This window comes from Hemicordylus capensis, chromosome 1 (genome assembly GCF_027244095.1).
Source record: "Hemicordylus capensis ecotype Gifberg chromosome 1, rHemCap1.1.pri, whole genome shotgun sequence".
In the NCBI taxonomy this organism is placed as follows: Eukaryota; Metazoa; Chordata; class Lepidosauria; order Squamata; family Cordylidae; genus Hemicordylus; species Hemicordylus capensis.
Genome location: NC_069657.1, coordinates 352,751,024 through 352,777,749, shown reverse-complemented (window position 1 = coordinate 352,777,749; position 26,726 = coordinate 352,751,024). Strand labels below are relative to the sequence as shown.

The 26,726-nt window shown below is 44.7% G+C and overlaps 1 protein-coding gene across 1 annotated transcript; it reads left to right on the top strand.

Annotated features, from left to right (window-relative positions):
• Window positions 1–6,107: 6,107 nt before the first annotated feature.
• LOC128340040 (p53 apoptosis effector related to PMP-22-like) lies at window positions 6,108–16,754 on the top strand. The gene is made up of 3 exons (XM_053284685.1): window positions 6,108–6,312; window positions 13,462–13,605; window positions 15,268–16,754. Exons 1-3 carry the CDS (start codon window positions 6,108–6,110, stop codon window positions 15,474–15,476), a joined length of 558 nt encoding a protein of 185 aa, XP_053140660.1. The 3' UTR covers window positions 15,477–16,754.
• The last annotated feature ends 9,972 nt before the right edge of the window (window positions 16,755–26,726 follow it).

Here is a 26,726-nt window from a genome sequence, read left to right as displayed (position 1 = left end):
TTGGCATATAATTTTATTCAAAACTAAATGGATATCCATTATTGATGAGTGTGTACGTAAAGATTAACAAACATCTTTTCACTTCTTTTAAAGAAGAACTTCACTATGTTTTAAAATAAATAAATGAGCTGTTTGGTAAACTAATTGTCAAATGCAAAACAAAAAAGCTACATGCTGAATGAAAAGTGCTGCTGTAGGTATGATTTCAATGATCAGACTAGATTTGAAAGTTCAGTGAAATCATAACTGCTTTTAATTGTATAGTTTGTTCTTTTATTTCTGTTAGCTCCCTTGAGCCTGTTTTTAATGAAAAAAGGCAGAATAAAAATCATAAAATAAGGCAGACGCTAAGGTGGTAGTCTCAACAGCAATCAAACAAGGTTCTTCAAAGACTGCAATCCTATATGCACTGGCCTGGGATGACTGCAAGTCCCACAAACTCTGTGGCTGATATCCAGCATGGTGTTACAGGTCTGCAGGGCCGCTATACCCTTTAAAGGCAAAATTGAGGTTGTGTGAAATGGGCAGTTGCACAAGCAGCACTTCCATGGATTTCCTCATTATCCTGAATGGGGAATTCTGCGAAAGCACTGTGCAGTTGCCCATTTTGTGCAATCCCCAACACTTAATTTGAAGGGTGCAGCAGCCCTGCAGCACAGCATTATGGAGACATAACACTGCTGGATGTTGGCCCCGGAGCTTCTGAAAAAAAAATTATTTTTTTTTAAGGGTCATGTGGGAGACAAGGCAAAGCTAATGGGGTCATAAGCTCTCTGGTGGAGCTGTTTCTTTCAGCCCTGTTCCTGAGAAGGCATTAGAGCCATTCTCCTGAGTAGGCCCATTGGGAGGAAAGCTAGGAGCACCAGGTCAGCACTCTGCCTTCAGAGCTCGAGCTCCCTAGTATGGTGGCGGCTCCTCACTTGGGTGATGGAAGGTGCTCTGAAGAAGCAGCAGAAGGCCCACCAAGGGGCACTGTCTGCAGTGTCCCAGGGCTCTTTCAGCTGTTTGTGTGTGCATGTGCGTATGACTCTCGCCTGAAAGGATCCAGGGTGGTGGTTCTTGGGGTCAGGTGCCCAGGATGGGGTGGACGTCTCCTCCACTTCTGATGGGGGCTCTTCAGGGTTAGGGTCCAGGCAAATCCCAATATCACCTTTGATGAGTTCATTGAATGTATTACCTGTGAATTACTAAACAGTGACGGCCGATTCTCACAATCACTTGGGGTGTGGTGGCATCAGGCAAAAGTTACAAGATACAGCCAAGTCAAGCCTGATGCAACTCTACAAATGTTAACCTTTCATATGCCACTGTAATCACCAGTGGCATATTGGCTTATTTACATAAGCATAGATTAAGTAGATGCTGTATGAAGGTACGTGAGTAAGCACACAGATTCACATCAACAGTATGGTGGGTGATCTAATTCATAGAACTGACTAAAAGAAATGTAACCCTAGACTTAATCCTGAATGGTGTCCAGAATCTCATGCAAGACCTGGTGCAATTAAGTGAAACTGAGTTGACTGGGAACAGCTACTACAGAAGATCAAGGAACAGAGACCTGTTGAGAAAAAGATCAAGACTACAGAAAAAAAGAAAGACTGTCTTAGCAACCTTTTAGAATTATCTGAGAGGATCAACAATCATGTAGTTAGAGGCAATATACTTGGATTCCAAAAAGCTTTTTAAAAAGTCCCTCATCAAAGGCTCCTGAGTAAACATAGTAGTCATGGAACTGGAGCAGAGGTTCCCAAACCGGGCAACCCCGCCCTCCAAAAAAAACCCCCAAATCTCACACAAAACAAGGCTGGTAATTTAGCACAGAAAGGAACCAAAAAACAGGGAGTGTCCTTCTGCTTCCTGTTCTTTAACCAGTTAGAGGTCCATAACAGGACATGCCCTCTTAAACAGGAGTTCCCAGCCTTAGGTCCCCAAAGATCATTGGTCAACAACTTCCATAATCCCCAGCCACAATGGCCTTGCATTGGTCATGATTTTAGCTGCACGTGCTCATTAGAGCACTCTAGATTCCTCTATACCACCACGTCTTATCTAGATGGTAAAAGTGGATGAATGTGATTGAGTTGCAGTTGTTCTAGTACAACCAGCAAATAGAAGATTGACATTATTAAGTAATAATAATAATAATAATAATAATAATAATAATAAACACTTAAGAGCCTTAGAGGGCTAAAAGGAAACCAGTAGATTAATTAACAAGTTGTTATAGTAAGAACTAATCTGTCTACTTTCCTTTCACTGTCTCTACATCAGGAATAAATTTGGTGCAAATCGAGGTCCACAAGTTATATCTCTTGTGCCACTAATGTTCATGTGTCCACCATCTTGGCTTGGGGTGGATGTCATCATTACAAACTGTACCATTGAAGTGTCCCTGTGTGTCCCTCACTACAGCTGTTCCAAATTTGGTTCACAATGTATACATTTCAAGAATTGTTCCCAAATTACCTAGAACTTGCCACGAGCTCCCCTCTTAAAATAAACAATCATTTCATAAACTGCTAAAGGCAATACATCAGAAATCAATTTCAGGAGTATCCTTTTTCTGTAGCATAAGACATTTAGTCTGAACTGATAACCACAATAGCCACACTTTTATGCTACTAGATCAGGCCTGCTCAACTTTGGCCCTCCTGCAGATGTTGGCCTACAATTCCCATAATCCCTGGTTATTGGCCACTGTGGCTGGGGATTCTGGGAATTGTAATCCAAAAATAGCTGGGGGGCCTAAGTTGAGCAGGCCTGTACTAGATACTGTAACTTCTGGTCAATTGGTGTAAGTCCAAGTATCCCTACAGAAACTGTAAAGTTAAAGGTAGACTCCAATATCAAATAAATACTCTCAAAAACATCCACCCAGAAGTAACACACTTATAGCCCCATAAAAGAGGGACTAGAATTAGTGGCCATCAAGGTCAGGCATCTGCAGGGGGACTACAGGCTACCAGAGTCCTCCAAACTGACTGCTGACACCAGCCCTGTTTCTGCTAGATGACTGGTGAGTGGGCAATAGGGAGGAGATGGAGGTGCCACCACCAACTAAACCTTACCTTCACCACTGCCACTCCCCACCCAATGTCATCAAGCAGCAATTCCATCAGCCTGATCACTACTGCTGCCTTCTTCCTCACTGCCCAGTCTGTTCTCCCACTTGTGACTCTCTCTGAGTGAGAGAGAGGAGGAACAGCAGCAGCAGCGGAAGAGAGCAGTCCAGAAAAATTATTGCAGCATAGACAATGAGCAGAGCAGGTGGTGGTGGTGGTAGTAGTAGTAGTAGTAGTGAGAAAGAGGTTGAGGCAAAAGAGATTGCTCCTTCTTACTGCCCAGCTCACCTGTTCCCTCTGAGAAGTGAAGAAGGGCAGCAGTCACTGTCACCCCATCTATGATCCCACATGCTCACATTTTAAGGGGGCTCATTAAGGGCACCCTGAGGGCTCCAAAAGATCTGCAGTCACCTCTTCCTATTGTAATCTATCAAATGTTAAGAGGACATGCAGCCTCTAATAAAGAATTCTCAATCAATTCACCAAACTCAATCAATTCACTAAACTCAAGATATTTTTTGGAGAGTGGCAGTAGGAATCTAGCACAACTAAATGGGTATAAAACTGGTTATCAGTTTGTTTGTAGTGTAAATAAACCCTGACCATAAAGACCACTAGTTGTTGCTCTAGCACTAACTTCTGTTCACATACTTTATGCACTAGAGGTAAACTAGGGTAAACCTCATTAAGTTATTTAGAACAGCTGTCCTACTTTTGTTGCTCACAAACAGTTGCCAAATTCAGAAGTAACACAAAATCGGAATTAAACGGGGCAGAGGTTGCAACTCCATTACATCTGAATTCGTGCAACCGCGGTTTCAAGCGGAAAGTGACCTGTGGTTTGCCTCGCCAGACTACAATTTGAACCTTCGATTTGCAGTAAGGTTTGCTGCGGAGACCTGAGGTTTGGTCGTCAAAGCATTATGTCCAAACCTGGGCACTGCCATAACTGCTGTTTCATTCTGTTTTTGAAACTGCAGTCACAGAGATGGTGGCACAGACCCACCTGTATTTGTGCCCACTCCATGCCTGTGGCGCTTCTTGCTGGCTACCTCTCTGAAAAGCAGCTCCACCCCTCCTGTCACCTATCCAGCAAGAGGGAACAGGGACAGGATAACAGGGTGGACATTAAAGTGCTTCACTCCCTGAGAATAAAGCGACAATGATGTATGTTCACAAGCACAAACACTCCAGGTGGCAACATAAGCAGGGCACCCACCACAGTGCCGGGATGGGAACATATGGCTGGGGGAGGGTGTCTGGGGTCAGGATTAAAAAGCAGCCCCAACCAGGGATTATTGAGCAGCCAATTTCTATTTTTTTCACAAAAAAGGTTGGGGAAGAAGGGCCAAGCCCATTCCCCTTTTGTGGGGATGTTTGTGCTCCCTAGGCTTACTCATGAGAAGGGCTGGGCATGTTCCAGTGGAAGGAGTAATTCCTCATATGCAATGAGGATGGATGCCAACCCAGGGCAGACTGTACTCGCTCAAGAGAGTGCCAGGTCATGGGGACACTCCATCACAACTCACGAGAAGAACCATCTGTGGACAGGTGCCACAGTCTCTAATAAGGTGTGCTCAGTTGAAATGTATACCAAGAAGGAGGAAAGGTACCATGAAGTTCAGGAGGATGCCTGCGTGGCTAACAAGGAGAGTCAGGGAAGCTATAAAAGGGGAAAAGGCTTCCTTCAGAAAATGGAAGTCCTGACCAAATGAAGATAACAGAAAGGACCAAACTCTGGCAAAAGAAATGCAAGGAGACAATAAGGGATGCAAAAAGAAACATCTAGAGACTAGAAGTGTCAAGGGGAATTTCCCCCCTCTCTCACAACACTAGAACTATAAAACAAGGCTGAGAAATTTAGAACCAACAAAAGGAAGTACTTTTTCACACAGAACATAATTAATCTATGGAATTCTCTGCCATGGGATATGGTGATGGTCACTAGCTTGGATGGCTGTAAAAGGGGCTCAGACAAATTCATGGAGGACAGGTCTATCAATGGCTACTAGTCTGGTGGCTATAGGCCAAATCCAGCCTCAGAGGCAAGATGCTTCTTAATACCCGTTGCAGGGGGGCAACAGCGGGAGAGAGGGCATGCACATACCTCTTGCCTGTGGCCTCCCCAGAGGCATTTGGTGGGCCATTGTGTGAAACAGGATGCTGGACTAGATGGACCTTATGCCTGATCCAGCAGGGCTGGTCTAATGTTCTTATGAAGCAGCTGCACGGGTACAGCTTTAGTTGGGAAGTCAGCCAATATATTTTACATTATAACAAATCTTCTCTAAAGGATAGTAAATAGAGGCAAAGTAAATGTGCAGACCAGCTAAAGAAGCTGACTTCCCCAAGTCTTATGCAATCCTGCAAAACAGTCACAACAAACCTAATAGGACTTTTGAGAGTCTGTTATATCTTCTTTTCTACTACTAGTATGGTAGTGCTGCTTAGGTATTCATCATTTATTTAGACCCAAATAGGTCAAAATTGCCACAAATATGAAGATATCCATTCCCAGTCAGTGTTTTCCTTCCAGTAACAGGGATCTGAAGAGCACCTGCCCTGTCTTGCCCGCTCTCTGGCACTACCCATGCTTACCAAAAATGTGATCTTCCCTTGCTCTTTCTCCTGTTTTTTTTTTTTTTGCTGTGAACCTTTACAGCCAGGGAAAGGTTAAATGCTAATGGCAATGGGGTGTAATCTCTGGTTAACTTAATTAGTAGCAGGTAGGTTCCAGAAAGCACACTGTCCCATCCCTAAATTTTCTGTCCAGCAAAACAGGTTATTGCAGCTACTTGCTCATTGGAATTTAGGTGGAGTACTTCAGTGTCTGCTCAGATCTCAACGCTACTCTTTACCTGTCTTTGCCTCACCACCACCTTTCTCTAGCTACTTCTCTGTCTGCCTGACTCTCTCGTTCTTTCTTACACACACACACACATTCTTCAACACTTTAATAAACTGCTGCTTTCCCAAGGCTGCTGTATCAATAGCAGGACTATCTTTCTGTGTACCCGTGAAGCTACTCAAGACCCCAACAAGATGGTTAAGTACGGCCTGGACTATACACGGTGCAGATGGATCTTGCCTCTCCTTCTGGGTTTAGCAATGATCTTTGGCATCATTGCATTGGCTGGCTGGGGCTGGGTAACCTCAGAAGCCCTGCCAGTTACACAACTAGGCTCATTATGGCAACTATGTACGTCAGGACCTGATGGCTGGACCTGCGAGTCTTTACTGAAGTATGGTAAGAATTGCAGTGATTATGATTATGCTTCAGAGATGGCTAATACTCAAGCTGTATTTAAAATATTTACAAGGAGAGTTTGGAGAGGAAAGAAAGGCAGTTTCATTGGTGAATGTGGGTGAAATATTTTACCATTTTCTGTTTTAACAGTCCTGGCAAAGAATCATTTTGAAAGTGTGTGTGTGTAAAAAATGAGTTATTTTCTCTGAAGTTGAAAGGAGCAATTTGATATCCATGAACTCAGAACATCAATACACTTTCATCCCACCTGCCCTCTTTCCAGAGGAGAAGGGATGATGAGAGGGCAAAGGTGGAGGCACTGGCAGACAGAGAAATGAACCTGCAACAAACGCATACTGTGCAACCTAGCTGTGCAGAGCTGAGCTTTGCTTATTCAGAAGAACTGTGTGGCAGAGTCTATGATGGAGGACATCAGATTGCATATAGAGGATTGCATTTGTAGAATGGTACATGCATGGGGGCAGCATGTATTTTCTTTGAAAAGAAAAGAACATTATTACCAAGTTATTTTGAAAAGTTCTGAGAAATAGAGATCTTCCACACGTATACGTTCCATCTGACTTGGTGGTTTGCATGTTTGCTGCAGCCTTTCCTAAGCAAACCTACAACATGAGTCTGATGAGGTTTTTCTCTCAGGTGACAAAGAAAGGGATAATGTATAACCACAGACTTTCAGTGCAGTGACCTCTTTGGGGGGAACAGAGTGCATCCTGGGAAGACAGAAGCTGGCCATCCCTAATATAATGAAAGAGACATTTTGGCTCATGCATATATCTGTGTTGAGAATGAGTTTTGTGTGTGTGTGTGTGTGTGTGTGTGTGTGTTTATGATTGGTTGTATTTTGTTGAGGCACATGGATAATGAAAGCTAAGGGATTAGGAACAAAGATTATAATTCTGATTATTTTTATCAATAGCCAATTCTAACCAAAGGATTGAGGGTAGGGAAGATAAATTATCTAGCAGTAGGTTGGTGTTATCTTAGTCCTAGAGGGCACAAAAAAAGGACATGAGGAAAATAAAAAAGGAAACATTTTAAATATATATTTCTTTTTAAAATACTTTAAGGTAGGGGAAGACAACACTTTGCCTGCTATTTTTAGTTTTATGCTATATTGTGGATTTTATCTGGATTCATCTGTGTTTTTATTATTACTTAATGTTTTTGGTTTATTGTTTTGTGGACATTCTGCTCTATTTTATTTTGTAAGCTGCCTTGAGAACCCTGGGAGTCAAATGGCAGGAGTGAAAAAAGGACAGATAGATACTTGAAGAATATCCGGAAACTGCAGCTTGTACAAAATGCAGGAGCTAGGGTTCGATCTGGAGCTGCCTGGTGTGATCATATCACACCTATTTTGAAAGAGCTGCACTGGATACCAGTGTGTTTCCAGGTCCAATTCAAGGTGCTGGTTTTTACCTTTAAAGCCCTTAATGGTTTGGGCCCGGCATACCTGAGGGACTGCCTGCTCCCAAGGGTTGCTGCCCGCTTGACAAGGTCATCTGAGGGGGCTCTGCTCCGGGTGCCAACAATGAGGGAGGCTTGGTTGTCGTGCACACGGGACAGGGCCTTCTCTGTTGCTGCCCCCAGACTTTGGAATGCTCTCCCAGTGGTCATTTGCCCCTCAAACTCCATCAAAGTTTTTAGAAAGCTTGTTAAATCTTGGCTTTTTATCCAGGCCTTTTCATGATTGTTTTATTGCTGTTTCTGTGTGTCTTTATCCGTGTACAGTTTTCATGTTTGTATTTTATATATTTTAAACCAAATTTGTTGTCATATTTTTAGCTTAATACTTATAACTGTTATTTTTATCATATGTTTTTTAACTTTTGTAAACCACCTTGGGATTGTTTTTAATGAAAGGTGGTATATAAATTTAACAAGCAAACAAACAAACACAGTGGGTGAGCTAACATCCAGCCTTCCAAGTTTTTTCTGTATTGAAAAGCCTTCCCTTCTCTTCCCTCACTCTTAGAACAACTGACCAACGGGAGAGTCTTGACATGATTGCAATGTGGGGCTGTTCAGTATTGGTAATCCAGAAATGGCTTGGTGGCCTTAGAAGGCTTAGTTTTGATTTAAGGTGTAAGGGGGGGGGGGGATCTAGAAAGCTGATATTGTTCCAAGATAGTAGTAAACTTTCTTGAAGTACTTTTATCTGGTTAGATTAAATTAAAATTCTGGATAAAAGGTAGGGTTAGATGTTTAAACAAAATTATTCCATATTAGTAAATATAAAATGATAATTTTAATAGAGTATGCCAATATATTATTTACTTATGTTTGTTTGTTTGTTTATACGATTTCTATACCGCCCTTCCAGACAGGGCCGGATTAAGCTAGTGTGGGGCCTGTAGCATATGTTATGAAGGGGCCCCAAATTTTAAAAATGCACATAAATATTGAAACATAAATTATTTACTTGCATAGTAAAATAATTCTTTTTTTTTTGCCTAGTGCCCCCCCCACCAACCACCCAATGCCTCCACTCAGCTGAGCCAGCCAGTCAACAAACTTTGCAAAACACACCCCTCCCCCCCACTTTTGTGACTCCTGACCATGGGTTCTCCTTTGGAGTTATTTTCACAAAGAGAAAGGGGGTGGGGAACAAAACTCTGAATGTTTAAATTAAAAGGTTTTCAGGAATTCTGTACTTTGAGAAATCTGAACCTATTAGCAATTTTGGCACACAACAGTGGATGTTTGATTCCACTGTGTGCAGAACATATTGGATCCCAGCAGCCATCACATTAAAAGGGCCATTTGACAATATTAAGAATATATGTTTAACCTCTTGTGCAAGCCTCACAGGAAAGCAGATGTATATTTAAAATAGTTGATGCATTGCAAATGAATGTTATTATGATGAGGTGTATTAGCAACTTCCATGAAAACAGAAGTATCCAAAAGAATCTTTTGGCAGGAGGCACAGCCTCTTTCAATCTAAATTACACTAACATGCTTAATATTAAAAGGAGGAAATGCACAAATCATTCAGTGCAACCCTAAGCATGTTTACTCAGAAGTAAGTCCCACTGAACTCAATGAGCCTTATTCTCTAGTAAGCGTGTCTAGGTTTGCAGCCTCCGTTTATCTTTGGACAATTTCAACTGGCATCCCAATGTAAAGCTAATGAAGTTGGCAATGCAGCAGTAGTTATTTCAGTTCTATCTAGAGGAGAGGAAAAGAGCTCACCTTAAATATGGCAGTTCCTTGAAAAGCAATGACCACAAATTCCCTCCCAACAGCACTAGATACTAAAGGAGGATATAAGTGACCTTACCCAACAAGACCATAATATAATCTCCCTCCAAGCACCCCTCAATTGATCCACTAAACTTTGAGACTCCTCTTGCTGCACATCTGAGTTACTTCCGGCTTTCTTTTTCCTCTTAAAGGTACACGTTCTCATTGTTTATCTTTACCCTCTCCCAGTCAGTCAGAAAACGCTGGCAACATTCAGCTAGCATCTTCTTTAGCTTCCTTTCTTCCACCTGGCATTAATAGATTTTTTAAAAAATCTAAACTGCTTTTATTTCTTTTACTCTCTTTGTGTATGTTTTTAAAAACTTTTACAGTTTAAACAAATAAAGACCAACTCCCTGGCGATTAAGTTATCTTTGAGACCCTTTTGCAAGCTATCTGTTCCTATTATTGTTCTTACTGCTTCCTCCTGTGCTGCTTAACATAATAGATGACCCAATCAACACCATGGTGCCAGGAAGACCTTACTTAAATGCCCTCTAGCGAGGGGAGAAAATGGGCAGCAGCAGGCAACGAGAAGAGTCAGCAGAGAGCACCAAATAGAGAGCAAAAGAAGGGGCAGACGTTCAAGCCAGGCGCGCGGAGCCCTAGAAAACGCGGGGCCCGTAGCAAATGCTACATTTGCTACTATGTTAATCCGACCCTGCTTCCAGAAATGGCTCAGGGCAGTTTACACAGAGAAATAATAAATAAATAAGATGGCTCCCTGTCCCCAAAGGGCTCACAATCTAAAATGAAACACAAGATAGACACCAGCAACAGTCACTGGAGGGAATGTGCTGGGGGTGGATAGGGTGGATATATAGTTCTGTAATTAAAAGCCAGTAGGATAATTAAGCTGCTTATATGTGTCTGCTGTTTTTTCCTGAAGTTACTGATATGAGTGTTTCTACAAAAGCCAAGCATATGGTTAGCATTATTGCATGAGGACAACTCCTTGCAGTGTTTTTATTGTGAATGTCAGCCTTAATGGTATTAGGGCAGTTCTCACGATCAGCAATAGGGTAGGAGAAGCCTCCTATCCTAATTCAGGAGCTGGGCATGCCTCCGATCTTTGATCATGTGTTAGAGAAAAACAAGGTTGGAGGTGGGAAGCTTGAACTACTGTAACAGCCCAGTTGGGCAGGAAGAGTGCACCCGATCCCGATTCACTCACCAGCAAGTACGGAACCAGCTGAGCGGTGGCCTGGGTCCAGTCCCACTCGGCGGCCTCCTCCACATACGCCCGTGACGTCATATGCATGGGGGCATGGCTCGGGCTCCGGAGGAGCCCAGAGCGAAGCGAACTACCCCCTCACCCCCCCTCCCATGCCTGGGTTGCCGAGAGCCCTGGAGAACTCTCCTGCAGTTATTTCAGGTAGCGATGGCTGCCTGATATAACATTTTCCCCTTTCTCTCCCTGTCGTGCAAGGGGGGCATGGCCTGGGCTGCCAAGAGCCTGAGCGAGCTCTCAGCTTGTCATTTCTGGAAGCATCGGCAGCCTGATAGGATGTGTCCCCCTTTCTCTCCCTCCAGAGAGGGAGAGAAAGGGGGAAACGTCCTATCGGGCAGTTGGCGCTGCCGGATATAACTAGCAGAGAGTTCACCTGGGCTCTTGGCGGCCCGGGCATGGGATGGGGGAAATTCACTCTGGGCTCCACTGGAGCCTGAGCCACGGAGTTCAGCAGCCTTTTTCATTGGTGGCCTTTGAACCCGTTGGCCCAATGGTGGCTCCATCCCTGATCACCAGCTTCTGAACAAGATTGTCAGGAAAGTTGTCCAACCCAGCTGAGGCTTAACTCATGAATTATGCTCCCCACCTCCAATATTCTTTTTATCTAATGCATGATTGAGAATGATTGACAATTGGTAGCATGCCCAGCTCCCAAATTAGGGTAGGAGGCAGTGTTCTCAATCCCTCTAACAGAAAAGCCCAGATGTTCTTGACAACAACCCCCAGCATCCTCAGCTAAAGCCCACTGCAGCTAGGGATTCTGGGAGCTGTAGTCAACAACATTTGGGATTCCCTCTTACAGGGAATACTGGTAGGAGGCTTCTCCTACCTAAAGATATGAAGGAAAAATTTAAAAAAACCCAACAACCTAGTTTTTTCCTTTTCCCCTGGAAAACACACAATTTTTTGGTGGGGGGGAAGCTGCCCTCTAGGTTCTCCCACCCCAGGTCTCCACATCTCTACTCCTACCCTAATGTTGATTGTGTGACCTGCCTTATTATCTCACCAAGTTTCTCATTTTCTGATTCTGTCTGGTCTACAGATCAAAGGGTGCATCAGAAAACTTAAAGATACCCTAAATCATGTTGGGTTCAATCCATTTCAATTACAATTTAGAGGTAGTTTAATATTAATTTCAATAGGAGAACTACTGCCGCCATTATATCCTGAACTTCAGCTTTTTGAATTTTAAATAAATAAATAAATGGCTGATTCACCTATGCTTTTATCTATATGAAAACACAGGGAAAGGTCAGGATTGACTTACACATTTACACATTTAACGACACATGATGTTAAATGTGTAACTGGGAATAATGACTGAGATCCAGATTAACAAAGCATGAGTGCTGTGTGAGAAGCACTGGTATTTTTGCTGAGTTCCTGACTACACAGCACCAGTAGTTGTGCAAGCGGGAGTGAATTTCAATGACTTCCCCTTCTCCAAGCGCTCTGTGCCATCCAAAGTTATGTCCCAGAGGGCTGTATGACTTGTAACCATGGCAGGAGCAACACGCTAAAGCACTCCTTCCGCCACACCACAATCCAGATCTAGAACATACTTTCTCTCTGCTGCTGCCATTTACTAAAGAAAATTAAACATGTCATTCTCAATGTAATCTGGAATGAATCTTGGTTTGCCCCATGCTTCCTATTTATTTATTCTAAATCTGCATCCCAAAGTCTCAGGGCAGGTGTGGATACCCTGAACTTAAAACTTCTCTGCCAAGGTAACCCAAATCCTGAACTAATCATGTAACTTCATCTTCAAGGCAGCACTAAAGGACTGCCCCTTAGATACTGGAAATCCCATTCAGCCCCCACCAGTAATTGCCTGTACACTTTTAAGCTTACCTTTGCAGCCTAAAAGTCTATATATGTTCTTTTAAATTTGTTGATAATAAAAGTGCTATTCCACAACCAAAAGCAAATGCTGCTCTGAAAATCCAAACTTCAATGTTTTAATCATAAATCTGTCAAACTTTTGATATTTTACATGCAAGAATCCATCCTGGATTTAATCCCTCCTGAGTTCAGCATGTGTTGTTGGCATGTACGTGGCCAGTTTGTTCCATGGTAGAGCCCATGAAAGGCAACGCAACCAGGCTAAAAAGAACTCTAAGCACTGAAGTGCAAAGGGGCCACTGTCCCCATTCCACTTCCAGCTTAATCCCGCACCCTATTTTCTTTAGCTTCCATACATTATTCCAAAGACAAATAAATTTATCAATATGTTCTTAAGGCTAGAGAGAGGCAAAAGTTTTAGAGAGAGCAGAAATGTTTTGAGAAAGGCTTCACTTCCCATGGTGTACATATATATGATCCTGCACTTGTCTCTGGTCAAACAAGCTTTGTAGGTCTTTCTGCAGGGTACATAAAAATCCCACAGAACCTGCTCAGAAGAGGGAAAAGTAGGATAGCAGAGATTCTTCTCTCAGCTCATCTTCAGTTCTCTTAAAAAACACTCACCTCCAGTTTTACATAGAAAGATCAATTCATACAAAGAGGGTGGCCCAATTATGTATGATCAAGTTTCCCAATTCAAGCACACACATGCATGTGCGCACACACAAACTGAATATTTTAATAAACTTTTGTGGCTTTCTCTTCATAAAAGAGAGTGAAGAGCTGATTGTCATTTTTATTTTCAGCCTGGGGAAGAGGTGCAGCTGCTACGTTCTTGGTGGGGTTCGTTATTGTATGCATTTGTTTCGCATTGTCCATCATCGCATTCGCCATCACTACTCTTCGTTTCAACTTCATTAGAGGAATAGGAGGGCTATGTTTTGTTGCCGGTAAGACTGCATAGCAAAGTATGGTATATTGTAAAATGAGGCATGCCTGATTTTGGTTTGGATACCACAGTGGTCTCTGTGGGTGTAGCAAAATAGCAGTTCTTGCTTAAAACAGGTATAAATGAAACCGTGGTGCTGTTTCAGTATGAATGAAACAGTGGTGCTGTTTCAGATGTGTGGAGTGCAAGATTCAGCAAGGTCCAAAAGCCTGCTTGCCATGGCTAACATGAAGCACAGCCTACTGTTGCCAGAACACTCTGCCCCATGGTTGTGCAGACTCATAAGCAGCTCTGACAATATTGAGAACCAGTGGTTGTACAAGCAGCACTACTGCTGTTATTCTCATTATGGCATATAATGGGCGATGGTGGGCTGTGCACCATGTCAGCCAGTAACTATAGCAATTTTGTTATAATCACAGGGCAAAACAGTCAGTCTCTAACATGAGCGCACACACTATTTTTAAGCAAAGAGATTTGTGTTTATTGCATGCCTAACTCATACATAGGCTCATTTGTTTATTGTAATAGACATTCAATTCAGAAAATTGGGCAAAATCAAATGTAACCTGAAAAAAAAGGGAGAAAGAGAAGACTGATTTCACTGCCTCGCCAGAATGGCAATCCTGGAAGTAAAATGAGAATGAGATACTAAAAATAATAAGGTGATATATTTTCATGAACTCATGAAGATTTCTCAATGACACAGATGTGTACAGTTTGTGTAGGCATCTGCCAGAGGCATTGGGTATCTATCAGAATCAGCAGCTACAAGCAGGTGAAATTCTGCTCCAATTGTACATGCATTGACAAATGTCTGAGCAGTAATACTTTTTTTGCTAATCTGTTATATGATCAAATGTTGAATGTTTTACTTTGACTGTTCTGGTAGGGGTGTGCAGAACCGGTTCGAATAAAACAAGGTTTGACTCAAACTGGCCCAGTTCAACTTGTTCAAACTAAAAATGGACCGGCTTAAAAAAAAGTGGCTGGTCCGAGTTTGAACTGGACAGGCCTGGTCCAATATGGACTGGTTCGACGTGGTCCAATCTGGCCGGGGGGAGCAGCTAGAGGGCAGCTTACTGGCTTCATTGTCATCAGTGGTGGCTCCTCTAATCCTTGCTGGTGTCCCCCTCACTCCCCAGCATGGTCTGACAACAGCCCAGTTCCAACCTCCACAGATGCATGGAGGCCATTTGTGTTACCTCCATGCATGTGTGGAGGCCATTTGTGTGATTGAACCAGCTCATGGATTGGCAGTTCAGCTCGAATTTGAGCCAAACCCCCTGAACTGGTTCTGTTCACACCCCTATGTTCTGGTCCAGAATCCTAAACCACTGCAGTTCTTATCTGGTGCATCCTTTTTACTTCAGGCTGCCACAGATCCAGGGACAGGGAAGGGCCGCAGCTGGGTGGTAGAACGTGAAGTCAATCCCCAGCATAAGTTAAAAATGACCTTAGGTAGTCTGGCTGGAAATATCTCTGCCTGAGACACTGAGTGCAACTGTCAGGACTTGACTAAGTGTCTGATTCAATATAAGGAAGCTTCATATGAACAAAGTACTCCTACTTCTTTGATAGAAATTATATCCTTTATCTTTTATGTGCTCATCATCACTAATGTTGACTTATTGTTTTGTTTTAATCTTTTTTTTTTTTGCAGCCTTGTTCTCATTAATAGCCCTTGTCATCTACCCTGTGATGATGTCAAAACATCTTGACAACCTTCAAAGGATGAATAGCCAGTTCGACTGGTCCTATGGCTTTGGGTGGACCATGTGTCTCATGGCAATAGGCCTAGGATTCTTCTTTTGCTGTCTCCCTCTCTACGAAGACCATATCTTGGGCAATGTCAAACCTATATATTATTAGGGTGGTGCACCATAAGCAAAAGAGATAGTATTGATTTCCTGAACGTTCGCATCCCAAAGACACGTACCAGATAAAACCACCCCCTGTATCCTCATCTCCACCCAGCCAACCACATGTTATTAGAAGCAGTGGAGAGGCTTCAGTGCAGTCACAATACAATTGCCTTTTTGAGCTAGAGCAGATACATCAAACATTTATTGATCACTTGGAGTGATTGATTACAAATTAAAATATACATATTAATTGACTTTAATCAGATTAATTTAACTTAATCTGTGTTCCTGAAAGGGAACTAGGTATCAATGGCATTGTTGCAAATAATCTACATACGTCTCTTGCTTCAGGCTATACATTTGAGGGTTTTCCCCCCAAAAGAAATTATTTGTTAGTGACAGTTAGTCAAAGCAGTGTGATATATTAATGAAAAACTTAGAGATGTCATCATCAGTATTTAGATACTGCAGTGCTTTTTTGGTTGGTTAATGTATTAATTGAAATTAGTGCAGTTATTTGACTGATCTGTTTAATCAGAAAGCTCTTAACATTTATCTATGTATTATAACCTCCTGCATACTAGAAGTACCTATATATTTTTTGAAAACATGCTGCCGGTATCCTGGTGTGAAGGAAATGGGAGTTCTGTTGCTTCTAAACATTAGTTATGCTGGCCATTGGAAACTGCATTGTACAAGCATGAAAACAAAATTTAATTAATTTGGGTTGATTTGTGACATTTCCCAGCTTACATTTTGCATCCAGGGAACCATTCAGCATCCAGGGAATCATTCAGAAAACTGTAGGCTGTAGGCGTGGGTCTTTATAATGTAGGAGATTGGCCAGTCCAAGTCTGAGACATGATGATCATAAAACTTTGTGACCCACTTTTGTGATTCATGCATGTCAGGCCCACACCTGATAATTTACACATTACTAAGATGGATGTGAGCTAATCTAGACACTAAACGAAACAAGTGAAATTTTAATCACATTCTAAAATCTCTTAAACCCTGTTTGTGCTATTTTACATTGGAAATGTGGGGCAAAAATCTATCTCTAAATAGATACATGGTATCCTTTCAATACATTCCTTTTGCACCCCAAACAATTTATAATGAATAGCTATTTCTCATGAGGCATTAGAATGACAGTCTACCATACTGTAAATAAAGCTATATAAGAAGGTTTGCTAAATGTTCTGCTGTTTTGTATCCATATCTCTTTGTTTAGCCATATTGCTACATGGAAACACTTAGACCTCCTCAGCAGTCAATGCTTGAATAAAACCTGTCATCAATTGTATCATTATACATAATCTTTATTAATGTTCTTTTTATGGAGGTTATTGTTTTGTAATATAATTGTCTTACACACACACACACACACACACACACACACACCAATTGTTAAGAAGCACTACGGTTCCTCTTTGTCATAATGTGAATAGCTACAGATGGACAAAGTAAACCTCATGTGCTGAAAAAAAAGGAGGAGGGAACTGGATTAAAATCTGGCCACAAGGAAAAATCCATTGATAAGGATAAATTAAGGAAATTTGCAATAACTTGCAAAGTTTCCCTCTACCAATATTGTTACTACTAATATTAAATATGTATTTCTTCATTTATCTTGACAATTCTGCAGGCCAATCCTATGTTAACTCCCAAGTAAGTGTGTACAAGATTGCAGGTTTAGAGCGTAAACCTTCTGGGCAAGGAGTGTGCAATTTCTGTGTTCTGTCTAATGCCCAGGTGCTAGTTAAGTGTTAAATCAATAGTAACAGCAAGGTATGTGTATGGGTACAGCATGAGATTATTATGAGTGCATGGGGTATTATTTCCCCCCACTTTGCTTTCTCCCAGAAAACAATTTTGTTGTTGGTTTCTTCTCCTGGGCACTTTCCAGATTAGCCGCTCAACAGCAGCAAAATGCTTCCATTCAGGCAAATCACATTCAAAACGTAAACAGCAGGGGGAACAGCTTCATGAAAACTAACAACCTGAAAAAACAGCAACTTCTTTACGCCGGATATATGACGTCATAGCACTATATCACAGCGATTAAATTCAAAACAAGGTATTGGAAAGATGAACGGCACCCTGCTGTCAGGGTAGGGACTGCAGTGTCACAACACAGGAAGTGTGGAAGCACACTTCAGAGATACATCCTGATCCCATTGAATGGTCTAATCTGGAAAGTGCCCTGGCAGGAATTACTAGTTACTACCTTAACGTGTGCAGAGCATCTGCACACTAGTACTTGATTGCTCCCCTCACCCCCACCACAGCCCCCCTCACCTCAGAGATCTCTCCACCCTTACCTGAGCTACATTCCTGCTCCTTCTCCTCCATCCCGTTGCTTCCATTCCCCATAACCCCTCTTAGTTGCAGCTGCAGCATTGCTGGCACCTATTGGCCAAGCTGCAGCCTCTTATCCCCAGAGACCTCTCCACCCTTACCCGAGCCCCGCTCCTGCTCCTCTCCACAGGAGTAGCAGCAGCAGTTGCCTGGATCCTTCCTCACTGCCACCACCGCCATGGCAACTCATTCCCCTCAGGCCACTGACAGGCCTGGGCTCATCCCTTCCCTGCCTGCCTCCCTCTGCCAATGGCCCAAACAGCAGCAGTGGTTGACTGGGCCCTTCTTTGCTGCTGCCGCCATGGCCACTCATTCCTCTCAAACTGCTCACAGGCTTGGGCCCATCCCTTGCCTTTCCTTCTTTCTCTATTCCCCTCTCTTTCTCTCTCCTCCACTCGCTTTCCCCCTCTGTCTGTGTTCCCCTCCCTTCTCTCTCTCCCTCTCCCTCCCTCTCTCTCCCCTTCCTGAGTTAACAGATCTTGTTCAGCTTGTTTCCTCATCTAATTCACATAACGGCAGCCTCCTCTTGAAGGGGCTCTTTCCTCCCTCACGACCCCTCTTTTCACAGACCCTTGCTTGCTATAGATTCCTCTCCTCTACAATCAAGAACATCTTCCGACCAGTAACAGTTGCATTCCAACTGACTTTAACCCAGAGGTGTATCTACAGTAAATAGTGCCTAGGGCAAGCACTAAAATTGCGCCCCTGTCCAAACATCTGACACCCATCCTTCAGATAACTTTACCATAATATCAACTCAAAAATACAAGTCAAGCTCGTTAATCTTTTAATTAACAAATTATGGCACTACATGAAAATTATAACTGCAGCTTCCTTGCTTTCACTGATGCAAATTGGACTATGATGTGATCAAAGTCAGTTTTTTCAGTTTCTTCTCTTTCTACACTCAGCAGAGCAAGGTCACAGAGTCTGCCTTGACCCATGGAGGCTCTCAAATACAAAAGTATTAGTTTTAACTTGCTGAATGATCTCTCACAGCTGGCAATGGAAACTTAAATCTGAAACTGCCTTAGGTGAGTGGCTAAGACTGCAATCCTGAGCACACTTATTAGGGAGTAAGGTCCATTGAATACAGTGGAACTTACTTCTGAGTATATATGCATAGGATAGGATTGCACGTTAAGAATGAAGGCATTACACCTGGAAGTTCCTGGTTCTGGTCTTATTAAGTGGCATTCGGCTAGTCATCATGTCAGCATCCTCTCCAGTCTGTAGTATAGGGTCAATATTAACAAACCTTGCAGGATTGTTATGGGGATTTTTGGAATAGAGAAGCACACTGTCTATTCTAAGTGCGCTATATAAATGCAGAGTATCATTAAATACCTTTTCTAGTTGACATGCAGCATTGCTTTTTAGTGTATATTTAGAGCATATTTGTTTGGCTGCTTTTTAAAGAGTCCTGATTTCACAGCTACAGATGCTGGGGGCGGGGGCGGGGAAACAGGGCTGCATGTAACGTGTGGTGTGACCATGTTACAGACAAGTCTTCACATTTCTTTCCAACTGAGGAAGGGTAAAGCAAGAGTACCAAGAGAAAACACTTCTAGCTACTCTCCAATCCTCAGCAGCAGAAGGGATTCCGAGCTTGACTTTTCTCCTCCACCTCCTTTTTCAAATCACTACCTGTGAAACGGACTCTGCAGCATTTCATTCTAGTTCAGCGTATGACTTTCCCCCTCTCTGCCACCTGCACGAGAATGGCTTGGCTTATTTCCTTTGCAGCTCTCTCTCTCTGCAAAGGGAAAAAACCATTTCCTCCTCTGACGTCCCACCCTGCAATTCCTGGGCTTGGCTGCTAGCCAAAGCAAACACAGGCAGCTGTAGACAGTACTGACCTCTTCTTCTCGTTCTCCCTCACCCTCAACCGTGGACACTGCCTGGAGGTGCTACATCAGTGAGCGCTGAGTGGTGTGGGGCGCCCAGAGGCAGTGAGCGGCTGCTTGTAGTGGGGCCTGCTGGAAGCAGTGGCGAGCAGCACTGAGGAGAGGGAAGCAGTGGCACTGGCATGGTGCCCCCATTCAGGTGGCGCCCAGGGCACCTGCCATGGCTGCCCTACCCTAGATATGCCTCTGTCTTAACCACTCCAGTCTCCTCCTCCCTATCTGCATATGGAATCCCCACTGCTCATGAACTCTCACAAGAGCTGCCACACACGGGATTAGCCACGGGTATGCCTTTTAGAGCAAGATTTCTCAACGTTGGATCCCCAGATTTTATTGGACTTCAACTCCCATAATCCCCAGCCCCAATGGCCTTTGGTTGGGGATTATGGGAGTTGAAGTCCAATTACATCTGGGGGCCCACACGTTGAGAATCCCTGTTTTAGAGCATTAAATATATGGATAGAGTCCCACCTGGAGAGAAATGGCTTTTAAAAGGTGTTTGGGGTCAGGGATGTGTAGACAGGGGAAAGGTCCAGCTCCTCTCCTGCCATATATTATGCTTTAAACTCCACCCATCCTTGTTTTGTAGGAGTTTGGAGGCAGCTGATGTATGAGTCCACCATGATCACTCTGGATTGGCTGTCTAGTTAAATAGTTGCTGTTTCTTGGAAATTTAAGAATGCAAACATAAAACAAAACAAAACAATCATATTTCAATGAATGCTTTTTAAACCTGCATCCACCAGCAAAAATTGGTTCACATGCAGAGCTTAAACAATAAAAACCCTCATACTAAACAAATCTGGGTTTTCTCTTTGATGTTTTTATGGGGACTTTGCATGACAGGAAAACTGGACAGATCTCCTTAGAATAGATGAAAACAGGAATCAGTCAGGCTGAGATATAAGTGGAAATGCAGATCATTAAACTGGTCATTGGGTTCAGGTCACAGCTCTAGTTCATGGAACCCTGAAGAATGAGTTCTACTTACCACATTGTATATAAGAAAACAGAAGGAGTTGACTAGAAACCTGCAGGTTGTTATTATTTTTAAAAGAGTAAGGTACATGACATACTCTTTGCTCTCCAACAGAGGTCAAGCATGGAATGAACTGTCCTACCAGATGGTAACTAAATGCTTAATTCCAACCCGGTCACACAATTCTAGCATGTTCTGAATAGTTCTTAATTGCATATGAAATATCATGTTGTATAATTAAAATCAGTTAATGAACTGTTACCAGCTCCCAACCACCGTATGGTTAAAAGAATGCATAGAATTGATCGTAAACATGAAGGCCTTGATTCAAGAAAGTTACTCAAGCATATGAAAATGATGATCAAGAAGTATGGGCAAATGCCCATTTGTTTAAATATGCACTTTGGAATTCTGCTAGATCAGAACTTCCAAGTCTCAATGTTCAAAGTAGAAGCTGTATGTCCTTGCAAAACCAGTGGCTCACTGGTGTTCCTTTAAAGCTTCTGACTGGGTCACCAAGCTACACCTTCAGAAATATTGAAACTATTCTCACGAGCAGAAAACAGGGTCACCTCCCGCATGCAGCTGTAACCCTATTTCAAGCCTCACAGCAAACACATGAGCATTTGGTCAAGCCTCAACAGGGAACATGAGAGATTGACGATTAACATTACAGGGTTTCCCTCAAAGGCAGGCAGCCACAGCTTGCAGTGTTGGTCCTCCAGCCCCGCCCCTGGCAGCAGCAACCCCCTGAGTGGCCAAGGGCGATCATGTGACCCAAGGAAACCACTCAGAGGGCCCAAGCTGCAGTCCCACTTTGCAGCTCCCTGATTGGTAGCCTCAGTTAACCCTTTCATGGCAATCACAGTACTGGCAAAGGCACTGAACTTCCTCCCGATACCCAAAAACTCCTGCTCAAAAGGCAGGAGAGAAGAGAGCAGCTGCAGCTGCCAGCCAGCACAAAAGGAAGAGCCATGAACACTCCCACCCCCACAAACGCACACCCCAGATCCAAGAGGGACATGGCAGATGCCATCTGGTTCCTAGTCACACTCCCACATCTGCTGCCTGTGGAAGCAGTGTCAATGGCAGGTGCGAGCAGTTGCTAGCTGCCTCCACAAGTAGCCCAGGCACAAGGCACACTCCCCTCACCTCCCCGTCTGCTCACTCAGTAGGCAAGCAGGACTGGGCCGCCCATTAACGCTGGGAAAATGGCCACCCAGTGCACTAAGCTGGTGGCCAGGGTGAGGTCATGTGCCCCCTACCACCCTTGTCTGGTTGCCCTCCTGGCCACAGTGGATCGGAGGGCAAGAGGGCAAAGGGGAGTGTACACCTGCCCTCCTTGTCACAAGTGCCACCCCCACCTTCCCTTGCTGCAGCAGGCATGAGTAGGAGCTGGATCAGCTTGAAGTCTCATGCCTGAAGGCTCATGCTTCAAGCTTGGCCTGAAACCCCAATTCACAAGCTCACTTGAGGTGTTTAAGGGGGCATACCTGTGAAAGGTATACTTGGCAAGGAGTGCCCGTACAAGTAAAAGGCCCCTCCATAGTAAACAGCTGTGGGGGGCAGGGGAGAGGTACCTCTTTCTTCTAAAAACAAGCTACCAGCGGCTGCTGTGGGGAGGTGGAGGGGGGGTGAGGGGAAAAGTCCCAGTGAATGCAAGTGGGTCCCCGACATTCACCACATCATCAAGCAGAAGTTCGTTAAAAGTCAGGATGGTGACTCTCACAGAAGATGGTGCAGGCTGTTGACTTGCCAATGGCAAACAGGTTGCCCAGCCCTAGGTAGGTCTCATTCATGGCCAACTTGTACAGTGTCAGAGCCAACTGCTTCTCCATGGTGATGGCTTTGCACATCACTGTGTCCTGCCATTGGAGGAATGGCAACAGCTCCTGCACTACGTAGTTGAAGGTGTCACATGACAACCTGAAGCTGTCATGGAACCGATTATCCTCCCACACCTGAACATCCATCATTGCCAGCCACGTTTCCTCCTGCTGTGGGAGCACTCACCACCACCTGGACATGAGGGGAGGCTCCACAGCTGATGTTGCTGATAGCATGCACCTCAGAACTGTGTGGAAGGACACGTCCATGGCTGCCGAGGGTCAGGGTGTGTGTGTTGGTCAGACCAGCAGCGCCACCAATGAGGTACGTCCTTAACACGAGGGGTATAGCTAAGGCCCCACTCATGCTTACATGTGCTCTTGGCCCCCTCCCCCTGTGGGACAGCCCTGGATACAGCCACGTGGGGAAGGCAGGGGGTGGGGCAGGGCTGGATAGCCAGCACGAGTGGATGGGGACCTGGAATTTGAGGCATAGTACTGCATTGCTCACGACAGCCGGGCCACCACTGTTCCTGGAGCAATGGCCCACCTCTACCTGCAGCGGCACCATCTCCATAGCAGAAAGAACCGCTCACATAGGTGGTGCAGCATCCCTGGAGGCTTGGCCATGTGGCCAAAGGAGCTACAGCTCGGTCCAGGCATGATCCCTGGGGATGAGCAGTTTGCCCTGGAATGCCAGCTGCTTGGCCCGGTTATCCTCCTGAAGCCAGGCAGCCCCCTCTCCAGCCCCACCCTGCAATGATGGCTTGCACTGCTCTCTGCAGAACAGCACATTTCCAGCATACCAGCAGGATGGGTGTGGCCAGCCTTGGATGGTCCAGTGCAAGGATTGACTGCCCAATGTTACCACAGAGAGCATTGCTGCTACTCAAGTGCTGTATTGATGCATACATATTTTGCTTTAGCATGATGAGTGCAGGGTAGCATAACCATGGAAAGTGGGCGGGAATCACTGGCAGCTCTGTGGGGAGGGTATGCACTATTATGGACTGGCGGGTGCATACACAGCAAGCCTGGGGGCCCTCTGAGGTCTCTGGGTTGGAGGATGGTTGATGTGCAGCTGCCAGACCCACTCAGCATGAGAGGTGCCTGCAACCCTTGAGCATTGCCCAGTGGTCATGGACAGCTGGCCACTTCTGTGCTGACATGGCTAACGGGGAGTGGCTGAAGGGCCAGCAGTGGCAGCTTCCTAGCCCTCCCCTCCCGGTGCCCACACCAGCAGGTGGCCGGGAATCAGTCCCTGCCCCTCCCACTGTGTCTGGCCATGCACATGCCTGGCAAGAGTGGTGGCCAATGCGGCACTGGACAGTAGTAAGGGGCTGCGTATGTAGGCAGCTGTGGGGGAGGGGGTTGTGGGGGGTGGACAGGTTGACCAGACAGCATCCGGGTCATCCTCTCAAGTTGCACTGTGTGTGCTCGCATGCTGCGTTCAAAGACTTCATCTGAGTGGAGGAAGCATGAACACATGGCTTGACTTGCATTGGCAATAGCGGCACTTGTGGAAGCAGCACGCTCTGGAATAGCTGCCCTTGTAGAAACAGCACTCTCTGTAAAAGCTGCCTGCATGGCTGCAGCAGCTTCCATGTGGGCATGCCCGTCTGCCTCCCTTCGAGCCTCCTCATTCCTGTCAATCTCACAAAGGGTCTCTGCAGATCGCTCACTGGCAGCTGCTGTGTGTGCCACAAGGTCCTGGGCAAGCTGCGTTCTGTTTTCTCTGCTCCTGCCCCTCAGCCTTGCTGCTCGCTCTGCATTCCTCACTGGCAGCTGCCCACCTCCCTCCCCACCATCTTCCCTAAGAAACTCACTGCTGTCATCATGGTACCTCATCTCTTCTCTGCTGCGTTTCTGGGCCTGGAGGGAGCCAAGGTCACTGTCGCCAGCCTCACAATCTGGTAATGATGACCCACCTGCTAAAAGAGGGAAGGACCCATCAACTGGATGACAGGTCTAGTGGCCCTGGAGTGGCCCTCTTTGCATCCCCCATTCCCTCACCATGTTGGGGAGAAGGCTGGCCCTTGCAGCTGGATGCTGCTGATGGATTTGTGAATGGGAGGGTGGGGTCTAGGACAACTCTCCGTGGCCAACTCTCTGTGGAACACCTTAACACGGCCAACTCACTGCAGGGACAACTCAATGCGAATCTCCGACAAACACTTCAAAGCAGCTCCCTGCTCTCTCTTCGCAAACAAACAGCCCGCCCCGCACTTTAAGTGCCCCGCACTTCAAAACAGTTCACTGCTCTCTCTATATGGGGTTTGGAAATGGGTGAAGGAGGCGCAGAACAGCCCACTCCTGCCAGCAACCAGCGGATGCAATTATTACTTTATTTGAATTTGAGTTTAATAGGATGTCTCTTCCTAACTCTGGGGTACAATACATCAGAAGGCAGCTCACAAAAATGGTAAACAAACCCATAAACAGTTATATGAAAATATTTGGTCCAACATGCTAAAACACAAATGATAAAAATCAAGTTTAAAACAGGGGACTAAAAACAAAGTAAATTAAAAGCCTAATGAAAGGTCAACATTTGTACAACCCTCTTGAATGAGGCCAGGCACTAGACTAGCATTTGGCTAGTAATTAATAAGTAGCCACATTAAACAAACCACCACCACTTATAGGCCCATATAACTGCATGAATATAACCCCTCCCCCCATTATCATAGAAATTCAAATAAAGTAATAATTGCATGTCCGCTGGTTGCTGGCAGGAGCTCTCCACATCCTTTGCCCACTTCCCATCCCTATAGAGAGAGCAGGGAACTGTTTTGAAGTGCGGGGCACTATTGGGCTTGCTGGTTACGACTCAAATTCAAATAAAGAGAGCAGGGAGCTGCTTTGAAGTGTTTGTCGGAGATTCGCATTGAGTTGTCCCTGCAGTGAGTTGGCCGTGTTGAGGCGTCCCACAGTGAGTTGGCCGCAGAGAGTTGGCCACAAAGAGTTGTCCTAGACCCCACCAACCCTGGGTTTTGTTGTTTCTGAGGTGTTCTGGTAGCAGAGAGTGGATTCATGGTTTGTCATTGAAAATCTCATATGCTACAAGAGAATCTACACTGAGAACACCTCAGAAACAACAAAATCCAGTGCCCCATGGGTTAGAAACTCGTGGGGGTGGTTGGCACCCTCTGTGAACTACACCACCACTCCCTCTGGGACACCCCAGCACCCCCAAAGTGCAGTTATGGGGCTGCTGAAACCTCCATTCTACCCTATGGAGAAAAACCTTAAAGACACGTAAACTTCAAAAATCACTTTAAAATCTGCCCTTTGCCCAATTCCTTTCAAATAATTCTGGTAGCTTTCTAGCCCCCCTCCCCACCCCTTGAGCACTACCACCCACTATACTCTGCTCTAGGCCACCCCTTTCCCTCCGATGTGCATTTTCTGAAACCTCCATTCTTCTCTATGGAGAAAAACCTTAAAGATGCGTAAACTTCAAAAATCACTTAAAAATAAGCCCTTTGTCCAATTCCTTTCAAGTAATTCTGGTAGCTTCCTTGCCCCCCTTGGGACCTACCACCCACCATACTCTGCTCTAGGCCACCCTCCCCTCCCCCGAGATAAAGCTATACATTTTCTGGAATCCTCATTATTCTCTATGGGGAATTCAAAAATACTTTTAAAATTCACCAGTAATCGGAGGAGGGTCTGATTGCCTTGGGGTTTGGTAGGTGGTAGGCACCCCTGGGTGACTACCACCCACCCCACTTTTGTGCCCCTAGGTTCTCCATAATAGGGGATAATAGGCTGGTTTGAGCCCCATTATACCCTATGAGAAAAATAATTAAAAATATTTCAAAAATTCATAAAAAATCGTAGGAGAGTCTGATTGCTTCAGGGTTTGGGTGGTAGTTGGCACCCATGGGTGCTGCACAATAGTGAATAATGTGCTGGTTCGAGTCCCATTATACCAAATGAGAAAAAAATAAAAATAAATTTCAAAAATTCATAAACAATTGTACGAGTTTCTGATTGCTTTGGGGGATAGGTGGTAGGCACCCATGGGTACCAGATACCACCCCACCCACTCTTGTAGGTTCAAACTGGTCCTAACCAGTTTGAACTGGTTTGTATTCAAATCGAATGGGGGGTTTCAAGCAAAACCAAAACTGAACCTCTCCCTCCCAGTTCGAACCCGATTCAAATTCGAACCAAACTGG

Bases quoted from the DNA above. Each gene is read 5' to 3' on its own strand.
- LOC128340040 (XM_053284685.1), top strand. From the start codon at position 6,108: ATGGTTAAGTACGGCCTGGACTATACACGGTGCAGATGGATCTTGCCT. The intron at 6,313-13,461 runs GTAAGAATTGCA...TTTTATTTTCAG, and splicing joins CGAGTCTTTACTGAAGTATG to CCTGGGGAAGAGGTGCAGCT. The intron at 13,606-15,267 runs GTAAGACTGCAT...TTTTTTTTGCAG, and splicing joins AGGGCTATGTTTTGTTGCCG to CCTTGTTCTCATTAATAGCC.